The following is a 21,817-nucleotide window of genomic DNA, read 5'->3' as shown; positions in this document are numbered from 1 at the left end:
GACGTAGGTTTGAGGTTTTAATATACAATGAAGAGATTGTATTTTGCATATACATTGATGGAGACAATCCAGTTGGTAGAGGACTAAATTGAGAGCAGAGAAGAGAGATGATTACGCCATCAGAGATCTTGAGTAGATTTGCAGCTGTTTGACAAAACAGATGTCATCACACAACAGAAAGTGTAGCACATTGGTTTTCAAATTATTGATTACATATTCTGGCCCACAAGTTAATTGTAAGTATGTCTGCAGAAAGGTTGTGTGATCAGAGAAAATGCTGATTGCAAAGAATAGAAAAGTTCACGCCTCTGGCTATGCACACAGGGAGACAGGCACATTTCATAGTGGAAAAATTATAAGTGATTAATTATTGATTTAAATCAGTAAGTTTCTGACTTGTGAGGCAAGGGAAGCTAATAAAAATGATGAAAAATAACCTGCAGAATGAGGATTTAAATTGTCTTATGGCAGAATTTTAAGGAAGTGCTGACAGCTCAACTTGAATTTTAAGGTTAAACTTAAAATGAGAACAATCAATCGAATAATCTTCCCTATGTTTCTCCCACCAATGAATAGGCAGAATAATGACTAACCAGTTCAGGGTTTTGCATAAGAATGGAGGAAAAAGAAAAACGAGACATTAAAGACAATTGACAAGGAAGTGAGTTTATTCATCATGAAATCTGAGCCAGGCAAGGAAAGAAAAGGTAAAATAAAAAAAAAAAAAATTTTGGAAGAAAGTACAGTATGAACGAAGGGTCTACAGTGAATGAAATTAAGTCAACTTGAAAGAGAGCAAGAGGAAAAAGTAGAGATTTTAGGTATAATCTTTGTATTTATGTTCCTCAGCCACATGATTCCTGAGGTATCATCTTTTTTTTCCACACTTCCCAATAACTATAAATATTAAATTAAAACATACCATTTAGAGCTGGAGATTTCTATTTTTCTTAAAATACGACATGACATGTACCATATCTCAGTTGTTTGAAAGCATAAAAAATAATTCACAAAAATTACCTAATTCCTTTTAGCCAGTTTCCTCTCAGGTTTATATGTTGAGAATATCCCAACTGTATCATATTACAATATCAAATTATTTTAGTTTTGAGACTATAACATAAAAATAGCATCCTAAAGCTTGTAACTCTCTCTCTTTGAAAAGTAAATACATTGCCATTGTACATTTGCTGAATCAAAGTAAATACCCCTCTACAGCTCAAGAACATGATGCACAAAATCTAATAGTAATAAGACTTAAATTGTAGGATTATGAAGGGTTCGATGAAATAAGTATATTGCTAAGCTCAGAGTCTGGCAGTATGCCACTCAATATTAAATTAGCTATTAATATATAATACACAGTGAATATGTTTAGAAATGAGTTATTTGCTATAGAGAAATACTTTAAATTATTAACTGAAAAAAGAATTTGTTGATATATGTTAAAAATTGAGGAAGATATAGAGTGGAATTTCGCTACACAGTTTACCAAATGGTTTTTATTTCATTAAAATACCTGTAAATTTCTTTTCATACTTGGCATTCTATATTATCTGTCATAGATTGTTGTCTGAAAATCAATTTGCTTTCGTAACTTCTAAAAAATTAATCTACCCTGAGGATAGGAAAATTCCTTGAATTTTTCTTTTATATGTGTATCTCAAGGATTAATCACTCAAAAGCTTATATTTTTTTTTTACCTTTGAACATTTATCCCTCATTGCTAAATTAACTTTTCTCCAGTCATATCTATAATTGTTTATTGGAGCAGACTATGTGGTCAGTAATTTGAGAACAAATGTACCATACTCTCTGTTGTACAACGATTTTCAGTATAAATATATATATAAAAAGGTAACATTTCTTTGGAATTCAATTAGGTGAAAAAGTAACATTTTTCAAAAGGTCATAAAAGAAGGCTCATTTTTCTGATAGCCATGCCTTAGGCTGGTTTGTTATATATAAGATCAAATTATTATTACATTAAAATCACCTTTGGTGTGAGGAGAAAATAAATGTGTAGTTATTTTGATTATAAAGCCCAGAAATGTAGACAAATGCATTATTTTTCTTTCACAAAGAGATTTGCCAGTTTCCTCCAATGATTTCCCCCATTTGGTTTGATAAGTAGTATAGAAGGCATGTATTTGAAACTTAGAAATTGAACTGAGACCTCAAAAGCTCAGTTCACTTAAGAGCTTCACTTCCTCGAGCCATGTCACTGCCAGAGTCAACATCATAATTACAGTGGCATTCTCATGGAAAGCACATCACTTAATGTGGCACATAGGAAAGGAGCCAAGTGACTGCCGTGGTGTACCACATAATAAACTCACACACCAACAGCATGAAATTGTGTTTCCACAGCATGAAAATGACTTATGGCCACCAGCTGGGAAGGAACGAAAGCGTTCAATAACCAAAAACCCCAAAATTGGAGGTTTACCTCTAATTCCCATCCAGCATGAAAGAAATGCAACCCAAGCCGGGAGAAATATTGAGGTAGGTTAGGATTTTGTTTGTCTGATATTAATTTAAAGCATTTGTTTTGCTATATTGTAATATGACTAAAAGTGTTAATCACTTCACTAACTTCAAAAACAATAATAATGATCTCTAAAAAATTCAGTAATCCTATACATCATGAATAACCTTACAGCATGTATTTTAGTGTCATTGCCTGTTATTTATACATGTACAATATCATTTATTTTCATATCTCTAAAGTAGCCAAATGATTTTAAACATCTGTATAGAAGTTCTGGTGGTAATAATGAGTCTCGAATTAATCTTAGAAGTTTATTAGAACACCTTAAAGTGAGTGCATGGCAGAAAAATCTGGAGCCATGATAACTAGACTTTCTACAGACATACGGAAGTACCAGTAGTTGAGGAAATGATGGGGTATTTTACTTAATGTAGGAAACTATCAGATGACCTCTGAGCATCAGTTTGCATTTTCATACAGGACATTTTCTTGTTTCTCACTGTTGGGGTAGGAGCATGTAAGCAGTGTCAATCTTGATGTGCAGTTCGGTCTCTTGAGGAAAGTATATAGATTTTTTTTTCTCCCAAAACTCATTAGCTGCTTGAAAACCAGCTCATGTCTCAGTGTCTTAATTGAGTCCCTCAAAGCACAAAGAAAGGCATTTAAAAAGTGTTACATCTTCTTTGAGCTTAAATTTGAGATTAAGCTATTTGAATCTTTTGCTTTCCAAGCAGAAAAAAACCTTTAGAAGACTAAAGGCACTTTAATCTAGTAATCAGGTTTTTTCAAATGCATTTCCATGCTTGGAAAGTGCCTGAACATTTATTCCCCTGAAAAACTTCATCTCTAAATACAAAGGCTTCAAAAATAATGGTCTTTGGTTCCCCTAGTTGATATCCCTTCACTGGTATTAATCAAAGGAAGAAGTAAGTTCCCAAGAAATAATGACCTTGTCCCTCTGTCCATTCCACACTTACAGTTTTTGCTAATAAACTATTCTGAAAAATTTTGGATCCATTAATCTAGAATTTTAAAATTCTTGAGTCACATTCCACAGGAACCCGCCAGGGAACACAGAACCAATAAAGGAAGTGTAGAGAATATCTATACCCAGGTCCTCCTGACACTGACTTAAGATCAACTGCAGAGAAAAGCAAAAGACAGATTTTTAGGCTCAAACTTCTTTAACCAGCATTCCGCATACATTATTTAAATATACAGTAGTTATTACCTGATCCCAGATTTACGAGTTTAGAGTTAAATTTTTTAACGTGGTTACAATCGGGAGACTGGAGATATTACTGCCTAGCATGGGCCCTTCCTTCAATGATAATGGAAATTAATACTGGGGTAGGAGTACAGATTTATAGGCAAAAGCATTAACTGAAAGTTAATTGGACAGGAGACAAAATTTCCTGTCCCACAGGCAAAAAGAGCCCACAAATATCATGCCAGTTCCTCCATAGATGGAGAAGTGTCCAACAGAGAATAGATGTCATTTTTGTAGGATCCTTTAAAGTTTTCATAAACTATTCAAGTTTTTTCCCAAAAAGGGGCAGTGGTCTCTGGACAGCACAATGTTTAGCTACTGCGCTGGCATGACTGCACATGGCTCAAAATGTGCCTAGAAATGTGTTAGGTTCCCATCAGGTGGGCTTTTATTATAGAGATGCATCATATAAAGGGTCAGTCCTGAGTCCTGTCCTTCACCATCTTTACTGTTCTCATAATTTCTCATGCATCCCGTGCTCTCCTCTCGGGCTGCTGAGGCTCACTCCCTAAAGGAACAGCTGGACTCCCTTTTCCCTTTTCGGCCCCCTGGCTTTTTCTCAGGCTGCTACTTCAAAGTCTTGCCAGTAACTCTTACCTGTGTCTCACAACTGCTGCTTTGAAAAATTGTTAAAGGCTTTAAAACAAGTCCATGCAGTGTTAATTGCTGGCAAATGTATGAGTTAAAATAAGCTAAGCTTCTTTTTTTCTTTTTGAAAATTGGTAAGTGTGATTTAGTGATTTGACAAATACAGTGCTCCAGGGTTGGCAAATCATTGAAACATTTGAAAAGGCTTTGAAGCAAAATTAATAAAAGATAAATTTTTTATATGGACATTAAAATATTTACTGTAGAATTAAATTAATATAAATGTGTTAGAAAATATAAGATGACTACCCACATTTTGATTCTTAGTAGAAGTTAACTCAGAATTACTAAGGGAGATGCATTCATAAGAAAAAATATGTTCATATCAAGAGATATGTTCAAGAAGTATTTTTCAGAAGAGTTCTTGGCAGATTGGGAAGTTTGTTGATTTGGCCTTGCTTTCATAAATTTCTTTTCAAACTCATGTGAAAGTACCTCAAAAGCTTCCTGAAGGAAGTGACTTATAAAGTTAATTAGGTAAATTAGGAAGGATCTAGCTGCATAAGCCAGGAGAAGTGAACTATTGGCAGAAAAGGAGGCAGACAGCATACTGAAGAATGCACAAGCTAGACACCCCCGATGATGCTTCTGCTTCCTGTAAAGTCTTGAAAGCTGCTTCAGCTTTGTGTCCACAGTTTCTTTGTCTGTAAATATGTGGAGCTAGTAAAAGCCTCCACCTTATATGGTTGTTGTGATGGTTAAGTAAATAATAATACTTGAGAATATAACTACACCTGACATATCATTAACATTCATTAGGACAAAATAATAACATGGAAGATAATTTACCAGCTTCAAAATTGCCATTAACAGCTGAGTGTGGTGGCACTCACCGATAGTCTCGACTCCGAGGCAGATGGAGGCAAGATCATTTGAGCCTAGGACTTAGGGGCTACAGTGGACAATGCAGTGAGGTCCTCTCTATAAAGTCAAGTAGAGATGGAGCCATTTCTTTTTAAAATGACTTCTGTAAAATAGTGAACAAAGAAGAGTGGTACAGTTGAACAGAAAATAGTAGTAGTACCTCACTGGCCCTTACAATGCTGGAGCTGTTTGATGTGCTGGAAAGATTCACATAAATTTCAGAAAACCAACCTCAGTTCCCATTTCAAACTGTGTGCACGCGCACGCACGCACACATCTCCCAGTGTCTTAAAACAGCAATACCTTCTGTGGTCAGGAACTCAGCCAGGGCACAGCAGGGAGTTTTTCTCTGCTCTGTGATGACTGCTGCCAGAACTGGAAAGCTCAAAGGCTCAGGATTTACATGAGGGCCTCGCTGGGTCTGAGGATTGGCTTTAGAGGTGGCTTACTCCCATGGCTGGGGAGGCAGGGCTGGCTGTAAAAAGGTTTACACACACACATACCTGGAAGGACATATAAGAAATCGCCAGAAGTTTTCTTTGGGGTACCATGGCAAGAGGAAGACTTCCTTTTTACTGGGCCAAGTTTTGCATTTATAATCTTGCTGTATTACTTTTGCAGTGGAAGAAAAATGTGTTTATAAAAGATTTGGCTGGACTTAGTAACTAAGTTGATGTCTAGCATCAATATTTTACATCCTCAAAACTGCTTGGGTTGGTTATCATAGTGGTGATCAGAGTTTGAATTTGTTATCAGTTATTTGAAAATGCAGAGTTCACATGAAAACACAGAATTTCTTTCTGAAATCCGCAGCCTGTTTGACTGCTGCTTTGCCTTTGGCAGTAAAGCCTCCACCTTTAAATACTCCTGTAGGAGTATTTAAATTCCCTGCAGAGGCTGAAGCATGTAGCATAGCCAGGGCAAAAGAAGAGGACCTGACCTGCTTTTGAACATGGCAGCTAGGAAGCAAAAATGCAGATCCAGGTTATCACCATGACACTGGCCATAGGAGGACTCTTCATTCTGCCCAGTGCAGGTTGTTTGATAGCATCTTGTGTTAAAATCCTCACTACAGTTGTCATAACAAAATATTTTCATATCTGGAGGTCAGAGATTTAGCTCAGTGGTACAAGTGCCTGCCTGGCAAGTGCAAGGTTGTGATTTCAGTCCCCAGTATAATATATATATATATATATATATATATATATATATATATATATATATATATATACAGCTCTGCTGTGAATATCTTTAAAAATAAAAGTTTTATCTTCCTGGCCCTTCTTGTGGGAGCCCTGCAAACCTCATAATCCATGAGGCAGGCTTGCCTGGCATGGGGCTAACCAAGGGGAGCTACAGACCAAACCTGAGCACCAGGGAATTTTTAATACATGCCTACCGGACATGACTCCATATGCCCAGCATGCTGCTCTCTGCAGGTGGCTACTCCAGAAAAGTCACTGCAGCTTGAGGAGGTGCCCACTTAGGAACAGAGCCACTACAGAGGAGTCACCTGGAAGGCTGCAGCATCTGTAGCAGGCTGTGTCACAGTAAGGGTCCCATCACCCCACCCTGGTCCCAGCCTCCTTCTCTATACACAGGTGTGCGTCCCTGGGCTTCCCTCTTCTGGTCAGGCGAATGGTCTCTGGGCAGTGCTTACTTCCTGTAGGCACGTGGTACCAGTGTCCCCATAGGACCCTCCCCAACCTGTTACAACCTTTGCACCAGATTGGACTCTGAAGGCAGCCAGTTCCCAGGTTCCAAAGACATGTCAAGTGTAGGGCTCAGCTCTTCGGGGCTGTGGGCATCTGTATGCAGGCCTGCCTTCATACCTTCTCTCTGGCCACAAGGGGAGAGTATTAGGCACCTGGCAAGCCCAGGAGTGGGAAGCCATGTGGAGACCTAATTAACGCAGATACACATGGCCACTCTTGACCTGACGCTGGGACGCTGGCCCACTCTCTGCTCGCTTTGTGTGTTTTCTGAAGCAGAGACACAGCGCTGGATGCAGCCTTCGGCGCACCCTGCGCTACCTTCTCCCAAAAGGCCACGGGAGGAAGCTACATTCACTGCACTGCTCATCTCCAGAAGGCGGGGGTGGGGGGGATGGGAACCTGGTGCCCCAACCCCATGGCCTCCCATTCCAAACTTTCTATTATTTCTTTGGTATTTCCAACTTCTCATTTCAAAGTTTTTCTTATGTGACCTCACACAAATTATTTCTTAATTTCGTGTGTCTGCACAATAAAATATAACTAAACTGTGAGTGATCATATAAAGCGTGAGGCATTTTTACGATTACATTTGTTGATATGATTATGTGTTTTACACCAGGGAGATTATCAGCTAATGAGTGAGTTCAGCCGTACAAATACTTTAAAAGAATTGCTAATGTAATCTGTATATATTTGTCATATTTTTCTTTCCACGAGACTTGGCCTCCATCTCTGGATTTAATGGGAAGCATATAAGATCCCAGACGAAAGCCCTGTGACTGAGTTACTCTGATGATGCATTCACTGCCCATGACTTCAGCTCTGACAGAAAGAGCTGTGCTCTGCAGCTGGGAGCGTAGGCACCGCTTCTCTGCTGCGACAGATTGGCATTGCCTGGAGCAAGTCGCCTTGTGCTCATCTACTCTTACACGTTATCTCTCTTGCTCTTTAAATTAAAACCTTCTCATTTAAGGGCAGGAGTTTCTTGCCTCGCCTGTAGGCCTCTCCAGCTCACACTGTATTATTCATATAAAACACTCCTGGCTTCCTGTACTTTCTCCCCACTTCATACTCTCATTTTTAACAGATCACTTTTACCATCCATCCTCACCTTCTCACAAGCTTATAAATCATTTAGGCTAATATTAAACTTTACAGTGTACTTAAATTTTCAGCACTGTATCCATTAATACTTGGCCCCTGAATTCTGCATCTAAGTCTTTGTGCTGAAAAGTCATGAAAACTGTTACTGTAATATATATATACGCTGTATTTTATTCCTGACTGGGTTGTGATCCCTGAGAAGCCAAAGAAAAAGTCTGTACCCTAAATATTACCCAGCCTCAATTTGTCCTGCACACTGCTTTTAAGAGTTCACCCTATTCCCTTGCAGGTGTTACTTTTAGTACTTGTAGGTCCTGACAGTTCACGGAATGTGAACACTAATCCACTAACACAAAAGCAGGTATTAATATATTTTCATTTTCAAAAATTTTAACATGTTTCATTATTTTTTATGTTTATTTTTAAAAAGAAAAACAGAAAAAAGGTACAAATAATGCAGAATATATTTTCATTTTTAAAAAAATATTCATGAAATCCTAATAGACATTATGTAGAGGAAAGGTTTCATTGGTCAGAAAAACACAGAAGAAAGAAGTTAAGGAGATTTCTCTGCCTTAATATTTCTCAGCATCTTTATTCTTTATGATGACTCCAAAAGAGAGGCTGGTAGTACAGAGCATTTTCCTTGCTCACATGGCCAAGAAGAGCATTTTTTTCCCACCAGTGCTGTGAGTATAACTCTTTGAACTAAGGATGAATGTACATGTGGCACACAAAAATCAGAAATGAGTTGGAAGAAGAAGGTTTGAATTGAGAATCAGTCTGAATAACTAACCTAAAAGACATCTTTGAAGTACTATGTTAAATGCATGTTAAAATGAATTTCTGTCATCTGCATTTCATTTGATTTTGCAGCTCTAACACCAGTATATAAAGTCAGATATGCCACTTATGTCAAAGTAAAGGCAGAACCTACATTATAGGAATAGACTCTTATATAGGAAGCATCAACTGTTACATGGAATGTATTTTTTAAGCATCAGTTTTTGCCAAATCATGATTTCTCATAAAACATTTTATTTTATTTTATTTTTAGAGTGCAAGAGCAGAACTTGAAAGGCTGCGGCTCAGTGAAAAGCATGATAGGGAGACCATGGATCCCAGCTTAAAGGACCGAGCCTCCATCGTAGCCCAGTGCCTGGAGCACAAGGAGGACAAACTTCGAAATCGAACCAGAAAACACCGGAGTTTCGTCTGCCTGGAGGACACAGAGTCTGAGGTCCAGCAGGGGCAACAGAAAAGCCATAAGGGTGTAAAAACATTGAGGAAGACCGAGGACAAGAGTAACAAAGCTCCTTTGGACTCAGATCATAAATTGCCATCAAAGGTAATTGAAGAACTTAATGTGGTTCTACAGCGATCAAGAACCTTGCCTAAAGAGTTACAGGGTGAACAGATTTCACAAAAAGAGATAAAATGAATTGATCCACAAATTGTTTTTTAAATATTGTATACAATGTGTATAAAGTAGAAACCAAACTATAAAATAATTCATGAGTTTATAAGCAAACTTGTCTATATTTAAGAAATGTGTCCATCTAAACTTAAACATTTAAAGACCATCTTAAAATATGTATGTATATATTTATGTGTGTGTGAGTGTGTGTGTGTGTGTGTGTGTGTGTAATTCAGTGTAAGATAAACTGTTTTGCTCTGAATAAACTTGTAAAGTTCAATTATATTAACTTTGTGCAAAAAAGCACTGGGGTACTTAAGTGGTCAACCCTTTTAAAATAGTAGTTTGCAAAGTGGGTAACTTATGAGCAGAAGTCTCAGACTGTACTGTATTGTATAAAATGCTGTGTTTAAATAAAGCCTATGGAACTATATGTAACATATTTTGCACTTTGGGAAAACTTGTATATTGTTACCATATGTTTTTAGGTTTACATAGGGTCCATAATAAGGAAAAGAAAGGGAATGAATAGAGAAAGGGGAGAATGTATTTCAGTGGCTAACAAGTAACACTGAGTTTTTAAGTGGAGGAAAGTTAGCATATGCCCTACCATCGTCTTAGAAAGTGACTCTTTCTAGTTCACTAAGGACCAGAGCTCAAGAAAAACTGCTTGTTAAGAAAACAGTCCAGGATCTAAGCATGTCCCAAGAAGCATTCAGATAACCAACTGGAATAATGGCACTGGCTGTTCTTATTTATGGTGTTGGTGAACAAGCCACAGTGTGTATTCACTACACTCCAGCTGTTCGTCAGTGGCTGCTAACAGGAAACTTACATACACTGCACTGGAGGGTTGTATGCATGGACCGGGCACAGATGTCATTTGCATGGTTGCTGTAAGCAGGCTAGATTTTGCAGTTCCTAACTATATTTTTGGTACAAACAAATCGCATCATTATAGGATCTTACTGCTGCTGTTGCTCTGATGATTAATATTTTTGGTTTGATTTTTACGTGAGGTGGTAATGTCTTTCTGCACTGTCAGAACTGGAAGTGCTTAGCACATGGGCATGTGGAGGTAGAGGGAAAGTTAATGTCCATGATACATTTTCTGACTGGCAGTTCACATCCCATTTAATTGTTTTGGGTTTTTGTTGCTGTTTTTGTTTTAAGAAAGCAACGGTATTCTGTGTATAACTAGTAAAGTGACCAAGCCCTCTATACAAAGCCCTCTATACAAAGAGGCATATGCCTCTTTGTTTCCACATAAAGAATACCTACAAATTGGAAATTTTTCTCAAACAATAACATTTTATAGCTTATGTTATGGACAGCACTTTTCAACAAATTTCTTACAAATGTATTAGATTTGATGAGCTTTGATATTAAAAATTATTTTCTATAACTAAACTTTATTTCTCATATTTTTCCTACTTGTTAGATATTTTTATGGTCAGAATTTGTCTATGTAAGCAAGTCCAGCCAGGGATTTAGCTCAGCGGCATAAGCTCCTCTCTGGCAAGCACAAGGTTGTGAGTTTGGTCCCCGGTACCAAAAAAAAAAAAAAGTCCATACTTCAATCACTGCGATCACAGAACAATAATGTGATGTTACATTCTATACATACTATAAAATTCTAATTATATTTGGTAGGGATGAAATAGTTTACCATGATAAAGGGAGTATTTATTCTTTAAATCCAAATAAATTGGAATTAAATAAAACTGCAGGACAGTTATAAGTTGCACTGTTAGTGAAATGTCCTTTAAAGCAAGAAATCAGCTTATTTTAGAAGAAAAGCTAATTTTAAACTATTATTTCTAATAAATAATGATATTTATATTTTTATGAAAAAAAGATGAATGGAAGTTAATATGTCCGGTGATGTTGAACAATGAGAACATGTCTGGAGTTTTTAACCTGCCTTTTACCTGAATTTTTCTTGAAACTTAAGCTTAAAATCTAATCACTTCTTTTCTCTTCCTTTTCTGATCAGTTGTCTCCATTTTTCAAGATAAGGACTATAAATGACATCTCCTGTATTTTGCGTAAAGATTAAGATTTTTTTCACAGGTTCATTTGAATGTGACTTGTGTATCTTCCTTGTTTTCAGGAGTTAAAGGTTATTGTGAAATAAATTCACTATCCATTTTTTCCTTTCATTAAAATTTGAATTTAATGTACACTTTAAACTGTCTGTATCGTTTTTCCAAATACATGAATGTGTATATTGTCTTATTTTAGAGGATGAATATATTCAGATGTGACATAAGTAGACGTAAAGACACTGACTTTCATTTCTGCATCCCTAAAAGTTAACCATGATTTTTAAATATTTGATTTTTAAGAAAATAGTTACTTGATGGTTCATCAAAGTGGCATCTGGGAAGTGACAATTAAGCAAACTAATTTAAGGAAAAGTGTGATTTGTGCATATAAATGTGATAGCTGGTGATTTATATTTTTCCAATGACAATTTTTAATGCTAAAGTACATAAAAACTACATTGCAGGAGGAAATGTTTTTGCAAATGTTTATATTTATTTGGACATGTATATGGATTTTTTTTCAGACTTAATCACTTAAGGGAGATGATGAAAACTTGTACTATCATATAGGTTTACACAACTTGTATATTATTCATTCATAAAAAACTTTTTTTAACAGAAGACAGAATTAAGTTTAAATTGTGAAATTTTTCTGGCACATAACACATGTACAGTTTTCACATTTATCTCTACCAGGAAACAGCGCAAAAATGAATCTTACAGATTATTTAAGTTTGTACTGGGGATATAGCTCCTGACTGGCAAGCCTGAGGTTGAATGTTGGCTCTTCAGTACCAAAAAAAAAAAGCAAAATAGATTATTAAAGTTCTTTTTTAAGGTGTAAATTATTTTTATTTTAATTTTTAAAGTGAGTAAATTGTATATGCTTATTTCCTCTGACATGACTATGATTTTTAATAATCTAGATAGCACTGAAGAATTACTTGATTAAAATTCAGGGCCCAGGTAACCTCATTTAGGTAGGAGTTATAACTGTGTTGTAGTGTGATTCTTGTGATGAGTAACTTACCTATGTAAAAATTGTACACACATTTATGTACACACACTGGCCAGGTAGCTGAGACAAATACATAAATCTCGTAAAGAATAAGTATTCAGTAAACCTTAGTCATTAATGTATTGTTCTCTCTAGCTCTCATTTGATCAGATACTTTTTACTACTGATTTTCAAACTGCTTCTAGCTGAGCTGCTTTTTGCCTCTTAAAATATGTGAAGCACAATGAATACCACAGGTTGTTTCAGTTATCTTCCCCAGCAATTCATATGTTGAAGCTCTTACCCCAGTACTTCAGAATGTGACTATATTTCGCAATACATCCTTTAAGGAATTGCTGGTCTAAAAGGAAGTCATTACTGGTAGGCCCTGAGCTATTCTGATTGGTGTCATAAGAAGACAGGACATACAACGGGACACCCAGGATGCATCCCAACAGACAAGGGATCAGGGAGGACATAATAAAACCGTAGTCACCTGCAAGCCAAGTAGCAAGACCTTCAAAACCAATCCTACTGACATATTAATCTTGGTTTTCTAGCCTCTAGAAGTATGATAAGCTAAATTTCTGTTTAAGTTACCCAGTCTGTGTTATTTTATTATGGCTGCCCTAGGAAATTAATACATTAGTTTTTGTTTTCATCAGTTAAAACCAGTATCTGATGAGTAGAGGATCTGCTGATACCAGCAAGTATTAATCTTTCTACTTTTGTTGCCTCAAATCTCAGAACACATGAATACTTTTGTATATTGAGTGACAGTTACATAATAATGAATGAAGGGTAAAAGACACATGATGAGATGTGAGGATGCAGAATTCATCTGAATAACTCATGCACTGAAATAACTGTGTAACCCAAAATTAAAGCTCAGCTAATTTACATTTGGAAGCTGCTTTAAAAATTCAAATTCTCTGATACCAAGAATCGTTGTAGCATAATAAAGATGCTTAATCCTACCCAAATTTTATCCATAATAAAAATTTTAATCCTTCCAAAGAATAAGAGAGATATTCAGTTAAATAGTGGGTTAGACATCTGGGAAGATGGCCAAGCAGTTAACAACAACAAATCAATTTCTCAGAGATTTGGATCCCAGATACTAGAATGGAACAACTTGTGGAAGAAAAGGAGGGAGGTGGGTCCTCAGGACACAAGAAAGATGTGAAGGGAAACCAGGCTCACAGAGGAAGTGAAGAGACAGACCACAACTCAGGAAAAGGAGGCGGAAAGCTGCACTTTCTCTCAGGCTCCCAGCTCATAGATCAAATCTACAGAGACCCAGTGAGGGCCAATGACTCCACAGGCGCCCAGGGAGAGACACACAGTGGAAGGGAGCAGTGGATGCGGAGGGCCGTAATAGCTAGTAAGCAACTCTGAGCCAAGCATCTGTCATGTCACCTGACGAGGGCAATTGCCCAGATGCCATGTAAAGGAGGAGTCATCTGAACATGGAATGCACAGCAGGTATGGGTTGGCTTGTCCAAACTCCCAGTGTTGAAATTCCACAGTACCTGGGTGAGGAACAACTGCAGGAAACAACCGAGTTCAGGGAGCTGAGGTCAGGCTGGCAAGAGCCACCAGAGTGTTGTAGGCCAAGCAACCCAGGCCCCAGCTGCACAACCAGAGGCCAGCATCAGCCTGAGCTTCATTGGAGCTGAAAACAAGAATCAGCACCAAGCCCCATACTGCAGGCTTTCTGGAATCCAGCACAGATCTAGGTTTTGTGTGCCTCCTTTGTCTAACAGTGACAGCAAAGACATGCCCTGAATTGGATACAACCACAAAACTAGACTGCAGAAGATAACCACAGGCTTGAATTCACAGAGAAACCTGGTTGTTTTTGTTTTGTTTTGTTGCTTTGTTTTTTTTTCTTGATCATTTGGTTTTTGGTTTTTCCTTCTGTCTTCTTCACTGGTTTCCCCAAAGCTTGGATAACCTTCCTTCATGCTTTAACATTGCACCTGTTCTTGTCAAGGGTTACGAAGAGAATAATTAGAATCAATTATAATATTATTTTATGGTGGTTATCCAGAGTTAACACAAAATGCAGGAAGTTTGTCCACAACACCAAAGACAGAATATTCAGCCAAGGGAGCCCACGGCAATGTCCTGCATGAGTCCAGATGAAGACCCAGAGCTCACGACAAGTCCAACTGAAGGTGTGGAGCCCACAAAACGATTCACGCCAGTCTCTTATGGATCTGTGCTGGTAAAGCACAAAGGTCAGCGGTAGAAGCTAGAAAGTCTATGCAAGCGGGGTGAAGGAGCTGTGCTGATAGATTGAGGGTTCTACGCCAGAGCAAAGAAGTCATGCTCAGAACAGAGACCAGGGCTGTCCTGAAAAGCACCACAGCTATCCTCAGCAATATGGAGGCCCCAAGCTCCTCCAATGATCACAGAGGCCCTGAACTCCTTCAATGATAAGTACAGTAGTACATGACAGGAAGCCAGCATGAAGAGTTCATCCTGGAGATTAAGCGGCACACACCTTCTCTCTGGAGCCAGAAAACAATGCTCCATGTAAGGACCAGAGTTCCTCCAGGAGAACCAACAGCTCAAACAGCAACACGGAGGAGAACCCACAGTGCCTCAATGCCTCTCTTCTCCACGTCTCTATTTATGCTGGAAACTTTCCTCAGGTGAAACATCTGCACGCAGCACCATGGTGATTTAATTCTGCTGGCATTAAGTTGACCCCCAGTTTTTAATCTATAATAATTTAATCTCATTTTCTTTTATTTATCTATTTTTCCCCATATCACTTCTAATTTTCTTCTCTGAGGAAAAAAAATTCACGCTTTTGAGGGGGCATTTATTGCATATGACTTTCTGATTTGTTTTAGATTTTTTTTTAATTTTGGTTTTTGCTCATGAACTCTTTGCCTACCCCATCTCATTAAGATTTCTACCTAATTTCCAGTAAGTTTAGTGTTTCTGTCTTAATATGTAGGTCTTTGATCCATTTTGACTTTAGTTTAATGCATGGTAGTAGGTATGGCTTTTGTTTTCAGCATGTAGAAAGACATTTTTTTTCCCCAACAACACAAAAAAAGGCTATTTTTCTTCCAATGAACCAGTTTTGCCCCTTTGTCAAAGAGAAGGTGGCTGAGTGTGTTTGTAGTTGTGTCTGTGTCTTTTGTTCTGTTCTACTGATCCTCTGGTCTGATTTTTGTTTTGTTTTTGTTTTTGGCAAGTACCATGTTAATTTTATTATAGCAGCTTTTAGTATAATTTCAAGTCTAGGATTCTGATACCTCCTGTCTTGCCTTTGTTGCCCATAATTGCCTTTGCTATTCTGTCTCTTCTGTTTCCGTATGAATGCTTTTTCTAGAACTGTGAGGTATGCTAATGGAAGTTTGATTGTCATTGAGTTAAATTTATATGACAGTTATGGGAGCCCAGTTATTTTTCACAATGTTCTTTCTGTCCATGAACACGGAATATCTTGCCATTTTATGAATTCCTCTTCAATTTCTCTTTCCATAAAACTGTAATTTTCAATGTTCAAATCTTTTACTTCCTTTATTAGACTGATTGCTAAGTATTTCATTTTTTAAATGTTATTGTGAAGAGTGTGGCTTCCCTAATTTCTCTCTTAGTGATTTTGATGTTTGTTTACAGGAATGCTATTGATTTTGGAAAATATTCTTTGTACCCAGCTATGCTGCTGAATTTGCTTATTAAGTCTAGAATCTGTTGGTGGAGTTTTTGAGACATCTATCATGTTATCTGCAAATAATGATAATTTAAATTCTTCCTTTCATATCTTTACTCTTTTTATTTATGTCTCCTTTCCAAAAAAAGTAGTGATAGTGGACAACCGTAGCTTGTTACTGATTTTAAGAGTGAAAGCTTTCAGTGTTGACCATTTAGTATGATGTTGGCTGTGGTTGTCCTAGATGGCTTTTATCAGATTGAGGTAAGGACAATCTATTCTGATTTTCTCTACAGTTTTTACGAGTGAATGTTGGACTTTATCAAAAGCTTGTTCTGAATCTATTGAGATGATCATGTGATTTTTGTCTGTTGGTCTGTATCATATTTAATGATTTGCATATGTTGAACCATCCCTGCATTCCTAGAACAAATCCCACTTAGTCATGGTGCATAATCTTCTTGAAAATTTGCTGTATTTTGTTGAGGATTTTTGTATTTATGTTCACTTGAGAGATTGGCCTGTAGTTTTCATTTTTGGTAGGTCATTTTCTGGTTTTGTTATCAGGGTAATACTTGCCTCCAGGAATGGGTTAGGGAGAATTGATTCCTTTTCAATTTCATTTAAGAGTTTGAGGAGTATTGGTGTTAAATCTTCTCTAAATGTCTTGTAGAATTCAGCTCTGAATCCATCAGAGCCCAGGTCAGGCTTTGCTTTGTTGGTAAGTTTCTAATTACATTTTCAATTACACTAAGTGAAATTAGGTTATTCAGAAGTTTTATTTCTTCTTGATCCAGTTTTGGTAATATGTATGTTTCTGGGAATCTGTCCAGTTCTTCTGTGTTTTCCATCCTATGAGTATAGATTTTCAAAGTAAGTATTGATGATTTTCTGAATTTCCATAGGATCTGTAGTAATTTCACCCTTTTTGTTTCTTACTGCATTTTTGAGTTTTTTTCCCTTTTTTTGATAAGGTTAGCTAGAGGGCTATCAATTTTATTTATTCTTTCAAAGAACAAACTCTTCATTAATAATTGGTATTATTTTCTTAGGTTCAACTAGATTAATTTCTGTTTTAATCTTTATAATTTCCTCCCTTCTTTGGGCTAGACTTGTTCTTCTTTTTCTGGAAGCTTCAGGCATAGTATTAGTTTGCTTATTTGTGCTCTTTCTGTTTCCATTAGGTGAAAATTCATTGGCATAAATTTTCCTCTTAGGACTGCTCTAATTGCATCCCACAGGTTTCTGTAACTTGCATTTTCATTTAATTGTAGATACTGTTTATTTTGTTCTTTAATTTCATCAGTGACTCATTGGTTATTCAGAGGGGTGTTATTTAATTTCCATGTGTTTATGGAGTTTTTGCAGTTTCTACTTTTATTGCACTGTGGTCAGACAATATGCATGGGATAATTTCAATTCCATTATGTTTATGAAAGCATGTTTTATGGGCTAATATATGGTCTATTTTAGAGAACATCCCATTTGCAGCTAAGAAGAGTATGTATTCTGAAGTAGTTGGATGGGACATTCTGCAAACATCTACTAAGTCCATTTTTTCACAGGTTTGATTCAGTTATGTTATTTCTTTGCTGACTTTTTGTTTTGTTGACCTGTCTTTTGTGACAGTGGGATATTGAAGTTCCTTGTTGTAACTGTGTTTTTGCTTAAATTTTTTTCATGTCTATTAATATTTGCCTTATATAATTGGGTGCTTCCATACTTGGTGCATATATATTTATGATTCTGATTTCTTCCTCTTGAATTTTCCCCTAAAAAGTACATAATGACCTTCTTTATATCTTTTAATCATTCTTGGTTTGAAGTTTACATTGTCTAAAAATAGGATAGCTATCTGTGCTTTTTTCTAGATTTCTATTGCGTGGAGTATTGTTTTCCATCCTTTGTCTTCCATCCAACAGCTGGATCTTGTTTCTTGATGTGTTTTGCCAATCTGCTTCTTTTGATTCGTGAATTGAGACCATTTACATTTATAATAATAACTGATAGGTATTAGCTTGCCTTTGTTGTGTTATTTACCTGCTCTGTGGTTCCTGCTTTTCGTCTATGCCCTGCTTGGCAGTTTCTTTCTGTTGTTATTCTTGTAATTTTGGTCATTTTTGTCTCCATCTAGCATATCTTTCAGTATTCTTTGTAATGTTGTATTGGTGGTCATGAATTTCTTCAGTTGTTCTTTGACCTCGATGTATCTATTTTTCTATTGATTTTGAAAGATAGTTTTTCAGGTTACCTCAGTCTGGACTGAAAGTTACTTTCTTTCAGAACTTGAAGCACTTCTCTCCATGTTCTTCTAGTGTTGAGAGTTTGTGTTGAGAAGTCAGCGGTGATTCTGATGGGCTTTCCTTTATTTGTTTCTTTTCTCTAACAGCTTTTAAAATTATGTTCTTATGTTGAATTTCTGGAATTTTGATTATTATATGTCTGGCTGTAGATTTATTTTTGTTGTGCTAATGGGGTTTTATATGCCTCACTTATCTGTATGTCAGATCCTTTTTCCATACTCAGGAAATTTTCTCCTATTACTTCTACAAATAGTGTTTTTTTTTTTTTTTTTTATTTCATTTGTGGTGGTTCCTGCATTTTCATCAACACTCATTTTTTCTTTGCATTGTCTGGTAGCTGTTGGTGTGTTGTTTACTGATATTTTATTATTTTCAAGAGATATTTCCTTTCATAATCACTAGCTGCAATACTGTCTTCAAGTTCTGAAAATCTGTCTTCAGTTTCATTCAAGTGGTCTTGCCAGCTTTCAATGAAATTTTTGATTTCCTGGATGTTTGCCTGGTTCTGTTTTGTGCATTCTATTGGTTTCCTATCCTGATCATTACAATTTCCATCTTCTTCCTATCATCATCTATTTTCTCATCTATCTGTGCTCTAGAAGTACTGAGCATTTCATTTATAAATGTTGACTTTTTTAACATGAGATGTTATTTCTGATCTGATTTTCTTTATAGCATCAGTGCATTTCTTTAGTTGCTGTCATTTCAGAAATTTTAGGCTTGTGTCTCACGTTTTCTTCTATGTCAATGACTCTTCCACGTGTTCTGGGTGGGTTGGAGGTCTGAGATTGCATTTTACTTCTTCATTTTTTTTGTTTTCTGGGATCACAGAGAAGGTGGAGAAGCAATGGGAATAGTGGCCAACACAGGTGCTTTGTTTTGTATTTTGTTACATAACTGTAAATCTTATACCTATGGTTATAAGTGACAAGTTCATGGTTATTACAGTTTGTCATTTTCTAGACTATGGAGTATCATCTTAGATGAAAGAAATTAAAATTCTACAACCCTAACAGAACAAAGATGTAAGTCTGTAGTCTAAAAATTGTGCCAACAACAGCATTCAACAGACAAAAGTGATGTTTCTGATTTCCTTTTCCAGTTATTTGTTGTGCAGAATTAATCATTTATCTCACTTTTTTTGTATAAGACTTTTAGTAAAGTTTATCTAATTTGCCACCCCACCCTAACATTCTGTCTTTGAAGCATTTTCATCCAGCCTTTTACTTTCCATTACCCTAATAGCTTCTGGCAAAGCCAAAAAATCCTCACTGTCAGATCTAATGGATGGTTCTCAGTTATTATACTTGGTCAGTCACCACCTTTTGCATTTCATACAGTTAATCACCTCTCCAGGACAACATTGTCTTGTGGATTCCTCATTGGTCGGTCTTCTTGGCTCATTCATTGGAAAGCTTAACTCATTTGATCTCATAACTAAATATACTATCTTCTGACCATTCTACATGCTTCACTTGAATTTCAGCATACCATGTTAGTTTTATGTCACTGTGACAAAATACCTGACATAATCAACATAAAAGGATAGAAGATTTATTTTGATTCATGCTTTTATGAATTTTGGACCTATGACAATGCAGAACATTATGGTGGGGAGAATGTGTTAGAATTGGTTCATCACACTATGACCAGAAAGCAGAGCAAGAGATTGTAGTCCCAATAATCCCTTCAAAAGCATAACCCCAATGCATAACTTCCTTTATGCAGGGTCACCTTCTCAACATTCCATCACCTTTCAATGGCAATACGTACTGAAAACCCAAGATCATCAACACAGAAACCTTTAAGGGTACACTGAAGATCCATCATAACATGTACTATTGGTGACTGGGTTGTACTTCACATGTCCATGAAAATGCCACTGGCATTTCAAGTAGTATACTATATCCAAAGCTTTTTTACTTACTATTTGGCATTGCTGTTTTATTCCTTTTCTGTTGCCTTCCATTTCAGGGACTAAGGTTAAGCAGCATTAGTCAGGTAATGAGGGGCAAAACTAGCATTTGAACCTATGCAATCTAATTCAAGAGTTGACAGTTTTCTAAGGTCCAAGAATTAACAAGAAAAGAGTGAAGATAATAATGTGTATTGAATTGTTAAAAAAACAATATAAACAACAACAAAAATTCCCAATGACACATGTTTTCATACCTAAAGCTACTTAAAGAAAATAAAATAACATACGACTTTCATGTTTGTTGTTATGGTTTGTGTCTAGGTGACCCCAAAGCTTTATGGAGTCATGGAAGCAGCTGAACCTATATATATATATATATTGTTTCGCAGAAACACATTGCAAATAGCATTTGTGACTGGTTTATTGTCTAGTGCTGGGATTGGCAGTGTGACTGCTGCACCTACCCAGGTGCAGGTCCAGGATACAATATATGGGAGAGAAGAAGGCTTATTTCCTCTTCCCTTTGGACCTTTTCATTCTGTTGTTTGCAGCCACCATGAATGGTTACTCCTCAACCATGCCACCTTGCCTTGGAGCCACTCACCCAGGGGCAGAGCCAGCATACAATATAAGAGAAGGAAGAAAGCGTGTTTCCTCTGCTCTTTTGCCCTTTTCATTCTTGCTTTTGTGGCCACCATGAACAGCTGCCCTTCAACCACACTACCCTGCCTTGGATCCAGCTGAGTATGGACTGAAACCTCCAAAAACTGTGAGCTAAATAAACCTTCACTTCCTTCATTTTGGGAGTCAGGTATTTTTGTCTCAACAATGAGAGACAAGTAACCAAGACAGTTAGAGAAAAATGGAAAAATAACAAGTAATTCAGCAGGAGATAAACAGGAACATAAAGCAGATCAAAATGTAAATTAGGGTAAGATGACAGGTGTAAGACCAAATATATCAATGCTTATATTCAATGAAAAACATTTCAATTAAGAACAGCAAAATGTATATATTGCTTCGCAGAAACACATTGGAAATAGACAGGTGTTGAAAGTAAGGGCTTGAAGAAAATTTACACACACTGTCCAGACATGAATCCAAAGAAAATTGGTATCCCCCAAACTGATTCATACAAAGATGTTTGTAAGGCAAGAAATGTTGCTTCCAATAAAGGGAGACATTTCTTATGAAACAGAGATCATTCTGTCAGAGAGACATAAATGAATAAGCTCTTTATATCCCCACTAAAAAATAGGTTCACACTCATGCTATAAGATGCTAAAGAGAGAAGTATCCCTATACAAAGATCAAACTCTGCAAATATGGGTCTAGTGTAAGTGCATGGAAGATCATACACTTTCTC

General features: G+C 36.7%; 1 protein-coding gene across 6 annotated transcripts in view; it reads left to right on the top strand.

Moving 5' to 3' along the window:
- Arap2 (ArfGAP with RhoGAP domain, ankyrin repeat and PH domain 2) overlaps positions 1-11,692 on the top strand; it is a 168,520-nt gene extending 156,828 nt beyond the window's left edge. For 5 of the 6 annotated variants that reach the window (XM_063240676.1, XM_063240677.1, XM_063240675.1 and 2 more), the window contains 2 exons: positions 2,371-2,505; positions 9,150-11,692. In XM_063240676.1, the coding sequence (XP_063096746.1) occupies positions 2,371-2,505; positions 9,150-9,533 (519 nt within the window). In that variant the 3' untranslated portion in view covers positions 9,534-11,692. The remainder of the gene's footprint in view (positions 1-2,370; positions 2,506-9,149) is intronic. The other variant, XM_063240678.1, reaches the window with a different exon arrangement.
- Positions 11,693-21,817: the final 10,125 nt, after the last annotated feature.

This window comes from Cavia porcellus, unplaced genomic scaffold, assembly GCF_034190915.1.
Source record: "Cavia porcellus strain 051 isolate PalLab524CR breed Dunkin Hartley unplaced genomic scaffold, mCavPor4.1 scaffold_30, whole genome shotgun sequence".
Classification (NCBI taxonomy): Eukaryota; Metazoa; Chordata; class Mammalia; order Rodentia; family Caviidae; genus Cavia; species Cavia porcellus.
The sequence above is the reverse complement of the archived record's forward strand: the minus strand, read 5'-3'. Positions and strand labels throughout refer to the sequence as shown.